Here is a 13,405-nt window from a genome sequence, read left to right on the forward strand (position 1 = left end):
TGAAAGGGAAGTATTTTTCATATATACATAATGTTGGGGAGAAATACAAATTCTGATTAATTCTTTTAAATCATTTCATTTATTTCATAATCCTTTTATTTATTTCTTGAACACGAAGTGATTTGCACCCAACCAAGTGATATGGTCACAACCCTGAAAATGGCTGTGAGCAGGAGACAGACTGTGGTCCCTCCAGCAGCTGCTGCCGTTCTTACTAAGTAGAATGTGGTCTCCTTCAGTAAGACATTTGTGTTTCTTAAGCAAAAGAGCGTACCTGGGATCATTTAATGCAGATTAGATACAGATCACAAGTATGCATCCTTTCTTTGAAAATTAAGCACGTGTTGATGGACTGTTGGGAATCTTCCCTATTCCAAGACTTTTGTACAGTGCCCAGAAAGCATTTGCTATTGGGCACCTAATTTAGGAATGAGAATACATGAGTAAATTCAGTATGTTGGTTTTTTTTTAATGCTGAAAAAAAGACCATCCCTGTTTTTAGAACATAGGGATTCTTTTGCTTGATTAGATCAAGATCCAAATAATCCAGCTTTCTGTTTCTAACAGTGGGCAGTGAGAATCCTCCAGGAAGCTCACAAACAAGGCATGAAGGTGACATAGATTCTCTTTGCCCCCCCCCCCCGCCACTGCCGCCCCCCCCCCCAGTAACGTGGTATTCAGGCGTACACTGTTTCTGAACTTATAAGTTCCATTTAGACCTCATAGCTAATCACAGTTGACAGACCTACACTCCATGAATTGGCCCAAACTTTCTAAAAAGTTTCTAAATTAGGGTAGAGCTACATACAGCTGCATGCATCTGCACAAATGTCTGATGGTTGCTTTTCTGAAAGAAATGCAGGTTTTCGAGTGGGGTTTGGAGTTGAGAAGCCAAGGGTGGGAGGGAGATGGCATTTAACTCTTTTCTACCCACCATATCTCTGCTCCGCATCTCTTTCTCTCTTTCATAAGAAGGGTCCTAGATCAAACTAAAGGCCTATCTAGTCCAGGATTCTGTTCTCACAATGTCCTGGTGCCTATGGGAAGGCCCACATGCAGGAAGTACATACAACAAAACTCTCCTGCTCATGGTGTCCTGTAACTGGCTTTCAGAGGTTTACCACCTCCAATCCTGACAGCAATATAACAGAGAGAGAGAGAGAGAGAGAGAGAGAGAGAGAGAGAGAGCATGCCACTTTGCCTTTTGCAGTGTTTGAAACATGTTTGGAGATGCTGTCTCAAAGGTTTGGGATGAGGGTGGGGATGAAAAACCTGATATAATAGCAGCATTAACATTTTAGAAATGAATATGGGGAGCAGCTGGGGATGGTTTTGTGCAGAGTGGAGAACTAGGCATCCCACCAGCCCCACTGCTTCTGCCACTTCTCCATTCCAAATCTTCTCTCCCCACAGCTTCCCTCCTAGGGAAAAGCAGCTGTTGTGCTTTCGTTGCACCCCTTTGCATGTAACATTTGGTTAGGATCTGCATCTTGTGGTCTGAGACATCTGCCCTTCCAGAATAAGCCACGGCAAAGATCCCATATTCCACCTTCTACATAGCACCATAATGTGAAACTGAATTAAACAACTAAGGGAAATCAAATGAACACAAGACTTGGGAGTCAGGTAAATAAGTAAGAAATATATTATTTTAATTCATTTTGCATGAACGATGATTAATCAGGAGTGTGGATTGCCCAGGAGTGAGACTTGCCAGTTAGACTGAATTTTTGTAAAGACCAGCATGCGCAAAGGAAAGTCATTGGTCTCCATCTATTTGCAGAAACCAGAGAGATTTCTGAGCTGATAGCAGGAAGGGCTTCTGCAAAACAGGGGGAGGGGGCTCCCATCCTGAGTCTGCCTAGCAGGCTGGATGCTGTCTTAGTTGCTGGCAGACGGGCTGTGTGAAGGAGGTCCTTGCTGTGTGTGACTCACAGTTTGGTGACCTCTCTCATGCCCTCAGCCAGCAGTCAGGCAGATTACAGCAGTGCCTTTCCAGTCACAAACCCCTCCCCATATTGGTCACCCCGGCAGAATCTCACTCCAGCCACAATCCAGTTGTTTCACTCTGGGATCTTCCTGCACAGAGGACAGGGTTCTGAATGCTCTGCTGGCACTCTCACAGAGACAGCACAAGAGCAAGCAAGGGCTGGCTTCTACAGAGACTGCATATCAGCCCAATGTCAGGACTCTGTGCAGAGCCAAGTTTTGTGTGACAGAAGTCTGTCAGCCCCATCTTCCTGAGAAAGTGGGGGAGGGGGTTCCATGTGAGACCATTGCTGTTCTCTGGGAACTTTTGTCTACGCGAACTTTTAGCATGAAAGGTATGAGCACCAAGAAAGCCAGGCTTCAGGAAGGACAATTTTATGCTGCTGAATTAATCTCAAGGTATATGAACTCCTGAGCCTTTTTATCTGCACAAATTGGACACAAGGGTGGGGGTGCATGAGGCAAGCCAAGGATTCCCATACACTTAGTTCTTCCCCATTCCTCCCAGTTCCAGGAGAGATGTTCTGCTGCTTTTCTGTGCCAGGTTTTTAATTGCTTTTTTCCCTTTCCCTCAGGTGGTAGGCTGAAAAAAGCTCTCTCCTTCCTTGCCAAGGGGACATGCACCACCAGTGCTCTGTGGACTCCGACATTGCAGACTGGCTGGCCCTCATCCATCTGGAGAGATACTGGGATACCTTCAAGAAACATGGATATGGCTCCGTGAAAGATGTGATCTCTCTCAGTAAGGAGGACCTGCAGAAGCTTGGCATCACCGCTACTGGGCACCGCAAAAGGATCCTGAATTTAGTGCAACAAACTCGACTGCCTGTGAGGGACAGAAGTGGGCACATGGCAGGAGATGCTCGTTACAGATCTGGCAAGTGTGTAGATTCTCTGGATGGGACTAGGGTGGCAGAGAAGAATGAAGTGGGCACAAAGAAAGACATCTTGGTGGAAACTATTCCCAGCCTTGGGGTTGATCTTGACTCTGAAGACAACAGTCAGCATCCACGGTTGAACAAGGAACCGACGCCTCCTGTGACCAAGCCAGTGCCCAAACCCAGGACGTTGTTTCCTCGTGCACACCAAGCAGCCAAGCCAGAGAAAGTCTCATTGGCACAAACACCTGCGCCTGTCTGCAATCCCACGTCTTGCTCTGAACAACCTCTGAGAACGTTTATTATTCTGGAGGGATTTGATCCAGGGGAAAGTACCACGGATGCTGAGAGGCTTGAGTTCAGTCCAAAGCACCAGGCAGGGCCAGGAGACAAAGTCCAAGGGGTCACCCTGCCACCTCAGAGTAGACCAAGGGAGGGCCACTTGGAATATGCTCTGCGGTGTTTTGCTCCTGAGAGTGGCATGAGTGGGGAGGTCAGGTCTGTGCATGAACTCACCTCCTCATCCACCTTCAAGAGCCAGCCTGAGGACACCCTCAGTCCAACGGAGTCGAGGCCAACTGCCGGCCAAGGGCAGAAAGAGGCCTTGCTGCTTCCTTCTGCCCTCACCAAGTCAGCCTCCCCAGAGGAGCAGAAAGAGTCTGTGTCAGATGTCACTGTGCTCTCGCCAGTGAAAAGCATGGAGGCGAAGGAAGCTGTGAGGAGTCAGCTTTCTGACCTGGTCAAGCAAAATGGGACTGTGACCGCGGAGAATGCCAAGTGAGTATCTATGCCTTTCCTGGCAGTGCTATTTCAGGAAACCAACAGAAAGGCCTCAGGTAAAATAGGAATGGGGTCATTTGGTTGCATCAGTTGCAGATCATTAGTTCTACACCCCAGTCCTTTGGAGTTGATGACTGGATCCCTGTTGGACCTTGCAGCCAGTCAGCCAGCCAGCCTGCCTTAAGTGATGCACAAGGCTAGGGAGAATGTGGGCTGGAACAAAGGCCTTTTCATGGCTCTGAGAATGCATTTGTGCATTCCTGAGGAACAGCGTCCCACAATTGCATTACCTAGTATGCCAAGGGAAGCTGGTCCCATATAGCCCTCATGTTGGGTGATAGGATGGCATGGAACCTAGGATAATTCGCATCCTGAAAACAAAAACACTGACCTTTTGCTCCGCAGTCAGTTTGAGGCATGCCAGGGCAGCTCTAGGGATCAGGGTCAGGTAGGGTTGTTACAAATGAGTCCTTTAAGAGGTGCAGTGAGTTTTAAAGTTTTAGGGGTTTACTTGCAAGTTCACATTGCAGGGCTTCACACTTCTCATGAATGTGGTTGCCAGGCCTGGTTCAGTGGTGCTGACTCGAGAGCTTCACTCCTAAAAATCTAAAATGAAACCCTACTACACTGCCAGCTAGTTCCAGGCAAAGTCTAAAATAAAGTTAATACATAAAATGAGGAAGAGGTCAAACTTAACAGTGACCATGACAAATCCAGAATGCGGCAGCTAGACTGGTGACTGGGAATGGCTGCCAAGAACATATAACCCCGGTCCTGAAAGACCTACATTAAATTGTGCTCGGAAACATACTGGGAGCCAAAGTGTTGGTGCTGGCCTTGAAAGCCCTAAATGGCCTCGGTCCAGTATACCTGAAGGAGATTCCCCACCCCCATCGTTCTGTCTGGACACTGAGGTCCAGCACCGAGGGCCTCCTGGATTTATATCTCTGCTCCATTCTTGCAGGTCCTTGGGACAGCTCTGCCTGGATCATCCTCTGCACGGACTTGATAACAGATCAGGTGAGAGCGACAACAGCATCCTTTGTCCACTTAGCTATTGCTACATGGGAAGAGCTAGAACCACATCAGACATAGGCGCCAATAAAGGGGATGGACACTGTGAGAGTAAATGTTGGTTTGGGTTCCATATGCTCCTAAATCTGAAAGCTGTATAGGGTCTATGCACACTTCCTAGGGGAACTGGCTGTGTTTACCCTGCATGGGCACAGGAGCCTAAGAGTTCAGAGCCCACCTGAGAAATGCTAAACACAAGGCCCAGAACAGACAAGACACAAGAGGCTCTGGATTTGTTTGGAACAGCAGCGGTGAAGAAGGAAGAATGTAAATCCCCATTGTCAAAGCTGCTACATTGTGTGTGTGTGTGTGTGTGTGTGTTGCACTGTGAGACAAATAGCAGTTGGAGGGTGGATTAAGATTGGGGGAAGGGCCCTTTTTATTCAGGGGACTCAGCTATACAACTGCAAAAAAAACAAACATTTTAAGTGTGTTGTAAAGTGCATTATACAAATGTGACACTAGATGGCGTATTTTTCAAAACGTTTTTTTAAAAAGCGTTTTCACGTTTTTTAATATGTGTGTAGATTCCACCCAGGTAGAAACAAACATGTGGGATTCAAAAAATCTCCTGCATCTCATCTGTTTTGGCCCTCTTGAGAGCCAAGAGACCAGTGAGGGCTTTTCTTGCTGCCACTTCAGCACCTCCTGACATTTCAGCTTTTGTTTCCCTACAGGACCTGTTGAGGACTCCATCAGTCCCTACTGCGAGAGCATGTTTGGGCAATGGTGGCCTGCCCAGGAGCAGGTGAGGGGATATGCAAATATGGAGTAAGGGGCAAGGAGTGTGAAAGCCAATGAGAATGCTTTGCTCAGGCTCAGTTCTGCTAATTCAAGAGTCCACCTTATCCCTTATACACCCAGTAGATCACAGGAGAGTTTCTCCTGCAAGTTCCAGAGATCTCAGAAGCCCACTCCACAGTAACTCCGAGCAGGGCTTTTAGTGTGGCTGCCTCTGTCCTGTGGAACAGCATTCCTGTTGTGATGCAACAGGCACCCGTGATCTCGAGAAAGCAGTTGAAGACATCTTTGTTCCAACAGGTTATCTCAGCTGGTTAAATGGGCCGCAAGGTTTTAGTCTTGTTTAAAATGTATTTGCTGCTTTGTTTTGAACTGTTTTTAATTATCCTACGTGTAAATTGCCTTGAGAAGGTGGCTTAGAAGATGATTAATAACAAGCCCAACAACATCAGCCATGATCGAAGCAGCTGCTCACTACACCTCAGAAGTGGTTAGGGGGATGCCAGAGGCCTAGTATGGCACCCCACTTTCTATGTTCACCCCCACTTTTCTGAGCAATGAGATGCCCCAGGCACACAGCACTTAACCGGGATTTGGTTTCCCTTGGAAGGAGATCCTCTGGAGGCTCCCAAAGCTCTGTAATAATGGAGCTTATGTCCAAAAGCACATAAGGTCTAGCATAGCTGGAGGCACAGCTTAGCAGTCCCGACAGACAGCCAAAGGTGGTCAATACCTTCCTGCCCTGATTGTGAGCTTTCTCAAGGCGTCTGGGTAGCCACTGCTGGAAACTTAAAACTAGGTTAGATTGATCTTTTGATCTGATCCAACCTGGCAGCTTGGTGTGCATCAATTTGTACACAGGGCATAGAGTTCTGGAGCTTGTCTTTCAGCAGGCAAAGAAAAGGAAAGGAAACAAGAACTACCTTTGCCTCCTAAACATTCTATGAGAATCTTCTTCCAGGCTGCAGGATCCCTTGAGTGGCAGGAATACGAAGAGTTGCCAGAATGTGCACCAAACCAGGGAGAAGAAAGGCCCGTGTAAGTGGTTTTAGCTACTATTCTCTCCCTACTTCTCAACTCTTTTTTACCAGTGTTAAAAATAAGCTGAAAGGGGGGCAGGGACACACTGGGAAATATCTCAGAAGATGGCATCTCATTGGTGCAGTCTGCAAAGAAGTTCACCAAACTAGACAGTGCAGAGTAACTGCGGGCATGGGCTTCCACCAGGTAGGATCTGGTTCAGCACTACTAGTGCTTGCCCGTCTTTCACGTGAAGCAGAGAGGGACTCACAGGATCGGCCATTACTCAGGGCTTGTCCACACTTCCGCTTGTCCTGTGCCTAGAAAGCAAGGCTCTGGGCAGTTTTTTGCTTGACCTGCGCTTTCTAGGTGAGGGTCTGAGTGGTTTTCCCATTGCCCCACTCCTTTCCCAGGGAAAACTTGCTCTTTACCTTTGAATCAGGACAAATGGCAATCTGCAGAAAATCTGATTTCCACTTGCTCCAGTTGAGCACTAAAGAATGGTTTTCCCCAGGGGGGAGCAGTGGGACCAAAGGAAGTGTGCATAAGCCCTAACTGTACTCTAACTCCCCCTCTGCTTGTCAATTTCAATGAGGAGAGCAGGACAGAGGAATGGGACCGGCAGGGGCTGGTGTTCCTGTTTCCTGATCTTCTGTCTTCATTGCTCCTCTAAAGGGCATTTTGAAAGGAACAGGATTGCCCTTCTTGCTACCAGCTGCTGTGGGGGAGAACTGAATTGGTTCTATAGCTGAAGGGCTTTCCATGCTACAAGAAACAGGTCTAACGTCTTTCTTTCAGGAGCAGAAACACCAAGATAGAAGAAAAGAGCCAGTCCATGCAGGCAGTCCACATTGCCCAGAATGAGACGGAGGGATACTCTTCAGTGGAGGCTCTGTGGGCCAAAGGCTCCCTGTTCAGACTCTCTGACCACCTGTATCCTGATGAGACTTCAGAGGACCTAACCATCTCCCCCTATGCCAGCTATACCTCGCTGTCAGAGCGCTCGGTCACTGTGCTCAACGGCTGGCTGGACAAGCTGTCTCCACAGGGGTAAGTGGCAAGGAAAATGCGCCAAGTTAAAACCTGTGCGGAAACAGGCTCTTTGCTTACTTGCAATCATTTATTTGCCTCTTTCCCAATAAACTGCCTAGAGCAGTGCACACAATTTAAGCATCAGAAATCACGCAAGCTGAAGTAACTACAAACATAAAAACAATAATTACATCTCTGCCGGAAAACTGATAGTTCTGTTTTGGTAAAGAGAAAGGTCCTGGGCAGGAAGAAGAAATGCTGAGATTTATACACACCCAGAAGTGAAGGGCAGGATCTCTAAGCCCTGATGTGTGAGAGTAGGCGGCATCACTCTGTGAAGGAAATGCACTCTGCACATATGCAGAGTATTTAATCAGTAAACAGATTGACTTAGTCTTTGGTGTATTAATCATCAAGGGCAAATTTTAATGAAGTGCCAATTAGGAACATAACATATTTTGGGGTATTTGAGGCTTTTGTTGTTGTTGTTCTTACTCTTTCTCGGATTCTTTGCTCCAAATTGCCCCCCCCCCCCGTTGAAGATGACCATGGGGGGTGTCACATGTGTTTCCAAGCAACATGGCTTTAAGTGTTCAGATTATCTCTGAAAGGTACATATATTGAAGTTTTGGCAATAAGCACATTTATTGAACAGCTGAAAGGCATACAATTAGTCCATTACTCTTTACTCTTCAGCCTTAGTTGAGAGGCTTTCTCCTCGAGAGCTGAAACCTTTTTGCAATAAGCCTTAAAATCAGTTCTAGGACTGAGCCCTGCTGGTACCAGAGTCAGGCCTTTCTTAAACTCTATCAGTGCAGAGAGGTGCCCCTGATAAAGGGCTCTGGACTCAGCCGGCTTTCCTTTTATTCCCATCAGGAACTACGTCTTCCAGCGACGCTTTGTCAGATTTGACGGGAAAAGTCTCATGTATTTCAACAATGAAAAGGTGGGACCAGAAGAAGAGAAACTCTGGCTGCTAAATGCTGCACATTTGGTGGGGGGGGGTGCTCAGGGAGACCCGAGTGGGAGACCGAAGGGAGAAGACAATGGGAGTTCCTGGCTCAGTTGAGGAAGGGTGGGCCTTTCTGTGCATGTGGAGGAGACATGGCTGTGGGAGGGGTCATTGTGAGACAACCATCCATTTTTGGCCCCAACATCCCATGCAACAGCCTTTGACCCATCTGTTTATTTTCAAGAGCCCGGTTGCCAAGCTGGTTTGTTTTGTTTTTTTGCCTTCCGGCTGGGGAGGAAAAACCAGATCTGCATAAGCTATAACTAGATTGGGGAAATGACAACACTGAGCTCACTTTGTCTCTTGCAGGAGCCTTATCCTAAAGGTTTGGTTCCCCTCTCTGTCATTGATGTGGTGCGCTCCACCAAGGACAACAAATTCCAAGTTGTCACGAAACACAGGATCTTTGTCTTCAGAGCTGAAAGTGAGGGTGAGAAATCCCATCCTGAACCCCAGCAGAGAGCACCCGCTCTTTTATTTTTATGTTTCAAATATTCGTACACCCACCCACCCTTGTGATCCTGTTCACTGCCCACAATTTGCCCTTTTCACTTGACTTGGTTGAGAGAAGGAGAGCGGCCTGTAGCTCTAGCAAGAGCTGTCTGACAATGGAAGGGACTCCCTCAGGAGGTGGAGACTCTAGTTCCTTGGAGGTTTTTAAGCAGAGGTTGGATGCTTTCCATAATTCATTCGTTCAGACCCCTGGCTCTCACTTGTGGGGTGCCTCAGGGTTCCGTCCTCTCCCCCATGCTTTTTAATATCTACATGCAGCCTCTGGGAGAGATCATCAGGGGGTTTGGGCTGAGTGTTCATCAGTATGCGGATGATACCCAGCTCTACCTCTCTTTCAAATCGGGACCAGTGAAGGTCCTGTGTGAGTGCCTGGAGGCGGTTGGAGGATGGATGGTGGCCAACAGACTGAGGCTGAATCCTGACAAGACAGAAGTATTGTTTTTGGGGGACAGAGGGCGGGCAGGTGTGGGGGACTCCCTGGTCCTGAATGGGATAACTGGGCCCCTGAAGAACCAGGTGTGCACATAACTGGGCCCCTGAAGGACCAGGTTTGCAGCCTGGGAGTCATTTTGGACTCACAGCTGTCCATGGAGGCGCAGGTCAATTCTGTGTCCAGGGCAGCTGTCTACCAGCTCCATCTGGTACACAGGCTGAGACCCTACCTGCCCGCAGACTGTCTCACCAGAGTGGTGCATGCTCTGCTTATCTCCCTCTTGGATTACTTCAATGCGCACTACGTGGGGCTACCTTTGAAGGTGACCCGGAAAGTACAACTAATCCAGAATGCGGCAGCCAGACTGGTGACTGGGAGTGGCCGCCGAGACCATATTACACCAGTCCTTAAAGACCTACATTAGCCCCCAGTACATTTCCGAGCACAATTCAAAGTGTTGGGGCTGACCTTGAAATCCCTAAACGGCTTCAGCCCAGTATACCTGAAGGAGCATCTCCACCCCCATCATTCAGCCCAGACACTGAGGTCCAGCGCTGAGGGCCTTCTGGCAGTTCCCTCCCTGCGAGAAGTGAGGTTACAGGGAACCAGGCAAAGGGCCTTCTCGGTAGTGGCACCTGCCCTGTGGAACGCCCTCCCATCAGTTGTCAAAGGAAGAAACAACTATCAGACTTTTAGGAGACATCTGAAGGCAGCCCTGTTTAGGGAAGTTTTTAATGTTTGAAGTTTTATTCTGTTCTTAATGTTCTGTTGAAAGCTGCCCAGAGTGACTGGGGAAACCCAGCCAGATGGACAGGGTAGAAATTGTTGCTGTTGTTGTTGCTGTTGCTGTTGTTGTTGTTCGTGCTGTGTGTGTCAGTTCCTACTGAAACTTTACTCTGGCCTTTGGCAATTGCCCTTGCAGCTCAGCGGAATGAGTGGTGTAGCACCTTGCAGCAGAGAGTGGCTGAGCAGCGGCTGCTGTGTCCCCGGCCGTGCCTCAGTGGCACCACTCATCTCCAAAAATCTGGGCACCTGGAGCTCAAAGGCTACAAATCCAAGCTATATGTGGTGCTTGTCCTGGCTGAGATGTGGTTATACAAAAGTGAACAGGTGAGCGCCAGAGCCTTTCAGCAGTCAGAAGCCCAGTCTAGAGAACTTTCTGAACCAACCCAAATACTTTTGAAACAGATTTTTTGGTTCTGTGCCTAACTTAGGAGTTTGGAGGAGCAACTTGGGGGCACTCTATGTTTTTTCTGCCCTTGGACTTGGAAGGAGAAGGAGCCTTGCCTCTCCATTAGTAGAATAAATAGTATTGTGTCTGATAATGGGATTGGGGTGATGTCACTGAGGATTTAACTGAAGATTTAAAACTGCTGGAAGAACAAGTTAGCAGTCAGCATTTCTAAACAAAAGAAATGGAAGGAAACATGTTTTGGCTACTTTTTATGGCTTTTGCTTTTGTCAGGGATAGAGCTGTAACTCTGTAATGGGAGCATCACTGTGGCTATAAGCTGAAGTCTGATTATTATTGTACCAATTTCACCCACAGTTCTTTAAAATGGGCATCGCCATCTGCCTCATTGAGATGCATGGCGCCACTATCCGAGAAGCCAAAGGCCGCACCTTTGAGCTCATCACCCCATTCAAAATCTTCAGGTAAGACACATTGGGGTTAAAAAGCGGGGCATCCACATGCTGAAGAATTGCATGCTGGGTAGAACCAGCATTAAGCACTGGCAAGGCTGAGCCCAGCAAGACCCACTGCTGATCCTAGAAGCTGGGCCAGTCTCTCATTTCTACATAGAGGTGCCTGGCAGTAGCAGAACAAAGAAGAGTGCAAGAGTGCTGTGCACCCCACTGCCTCCCCCATGTATACCTTCCATTGAGAAATGGAAGATTGTCCCCAGAGAGCCCTGTAGCCGCACAAGGCATTGAGCAATGACTCTTCCACTCTTCTTAGCCATTGGAGCACAAGGAAGTCTTGCTCCACCGCTGCTAGGTGCTCCACGCATGAGAAAATGGCAACTTGCCCCATAGACAACATTGCTAGGGCATCTGGGAGAGCTTTCCTTTCTTGTGACACCTGGAGGAGCACAGCAGCCAGCCTCATGGGCTTCCCAGCGGCGGAGGTTTCCTGCCTCACTTCCTTCATGTGCATAGCCCTCTAGGAAGTAGGAACTTGTTTCAGAAGCCCTCTTGGCAGGGGCCTCAGGGCAAACACAAAGGTTTCCACTGAAAGCAAGGAAGGAAGGGTAAAAGTAGCAGCTTTCTTGTGCTCCAAGGAGCATGAGGGCATTGCTACTTTACTCTTTCCTGGAAAATGAGTTTGCTGCAAAGTTCCCTGCCTGGAAGGTGTAGAGTACCAGCTCCATCATGCTTCACTCCCTCCATCAGAGCCCTGGAAATTTTTGTGGTGGCTGGAGATGGAGGCATGATGGAAGGTAGGCAATCCTGTGTCCAAGAGCTCCCCCAAACCTGATGCCAGCACCCCACCTGCTCAGGTATCTGAAAAGGGCAGGGTATTGTTCTCTCAGGACATGGGGAGGGTTTGAGAGGGACTGCAGTTTATTTAATGTCATCCTTGGCTGTGTCTGGAGCAGAAGAAGCAGCCCATTTGGGCTCTGGGTGTTGCAAGCAGAATATTTGTGGCATTGCAGGGTGCTTTCTGGGAAGACAGAACCTGCAGTGTTAGATCTGTGTTCCCTTAGTTTTGGAGCAGAGTCTGAGCGAGAGAAGAGGGAGTGGATGGAGGCCCTGCAGAACTCCATTGCTGAGACACTCTATGACTATGAGGTGGCTGAGAAGATCTGGTCTAACAAAGCCAACAGGTTCTGTGCCGACTGTCGCACCTTGAGCCCTGACTGGGCTTCCGTCAACTTGTGTGTGGTGATCTGCAAGCAGTGTGCAGGCAAGTGCATATGTGTGTTGTTGTGCACCTTCCCATCTGCAAGATGGTGTGGATGAGAGAGTGGATGAGGATGTCTTCGTTATATGAGGATATGCAGGAGGAGAGATGGAGGAGAAGGCCGCGCCATACCTTTGATGGCAGGCCAGGAATAGGCATTCTGGAACTGGAAGCAGTACCAAAATGTGAGTCCCACAACCTAAGCTACAACAGATTTAGTGTCTCTGACAGTATGCCTGAGGCCAGAGCAGCGTCTAATCACCCACTCAATCGAGTTTTAAGTGCTTTAGGTAAAGGTAAAGGGACCCCTGACCATTAGGTCCAGTCGTGACCCACTCTGGGGTTGCGGCGCTCATCGCACTTTATTGGCCAAGGGAACCGGCGTTTGTCCGCAGACAGCTTCCGGGTCATGTGGCCAGCATGACTAAGCCGCTTCTGGTGAACCAGAGCTGTGCACGGAAACGCTGTTTACCTTCCCGCTGGAGCGGCACCTATTCATCTACTTGCACTTTGACGTGCTTTCGAACTGCTAGGTTGGCAGGAGCTGGGACCAAGCAACAGGAGCTCACCCCGTCGCGGGGACCTTCTGATTGGCAAGTCCTAGGCTCTGTGGTTTAACCCACAGCGCCACCCGTGTCCCCATTTTAAGTGCTTTATACTGGAGTTAATGAGCAGCTCTGCATGAGGCTGGAGCTCAAGAGCTGCTCTCATGGCCTCGCATGCAGATGCAGCTACTTTGGGCCTGGATGTGAGACTGGCCCTCTCCGCCACCTGCAGCTGCATCCCATGTGTGTCATATGAAGTTTATGCTTTTATAGCCTCCCTGCTTCCACAGGTCAACACCGAAGCCTGGGCTCGAGTATTTCAAAGGTCCAGAGTCTGAAGCTGGACACAAGCATCTGGAGCAATGAGATGGTTCAGGTACGAAGCCTTTCATTGAGGGCCCAGAAACGAGGAAAAAATAATAATGGTAGGGACTAGGTAAAGGGACCCGTGACCATTAGGTCCAGTCGCGGATGACTCTGGGA

The 13,405-nt window shown here is 48.5% G+C and overlaps 1 protein-coding gene across 3 annotated transcripts in view; it reads left to right on the forward strand.

Moving 5' to 3' along the window:
* Positions 1-13,405, forward strand: part of ARAP3 (ArfGAP with RhoGAP domain, ankyrin repeat and PH domain 3) — a 37,212-nt gene that overhangs the window by 3,102 nt on the left and 20,705 nt on the right. For all 3 annotated transcript variants that reach the window (XM_083748367.1, XM_083748368.1, XM_083748366.1), the window contains 11 exons: positions 2,565-3,644; positions 4,612-4,667; positions 5,399-5,469; positions 6,424-6,500; positions 7,281-7,532; positions 8,391-8,460; positions 8,836-8,956; positions 10,395-10,582; positions 11,022-11,128; positions 12,181-12,380; positions 13,213-13,298. In XM_083748367.1, the coding sequence (XP_083604493.1) occupies positions 2,608-3,644; positions 4,612-4,667; positions 5,399-5,469; positions 6,424-6,500; positions 7,281-7,532; positions 8,391-8,460; positions 8,836-8,956; positions 10,395-10,582; positions 11,022-11,128; positions 12,181-12,380; positions 13,213-13,298 (2,265 nt within the window). In that variant the 5' untranslated portion in view covers positions 2,565-2,607. The remainder of the gene's footprint in view (positions 1-2,564; positions 3,645-4,611; positions 4,668-5,398; positions 5,470-6,423; positions 6,501-7,280; positions 7,533-8,390; positions 8,461-8,835; positions 8,957-10,394; positions 10,583-11,021; positions 11,129-12,180; positions 12,381-13,212; positions 13,299-13,405) is intronic.

Source organism: Podarcis gaigeae (assembly GCF_964106915.1).
Source record: "Podarcis gaigeae genome assembly, chromosome: 7".
Classification (NCBI taxonomy): Eukaryota; Metazoa; Chordata; class Lepidosauria; order Squamata; family Lacertidae; genus Podarcis; species Podarcis gaigeae.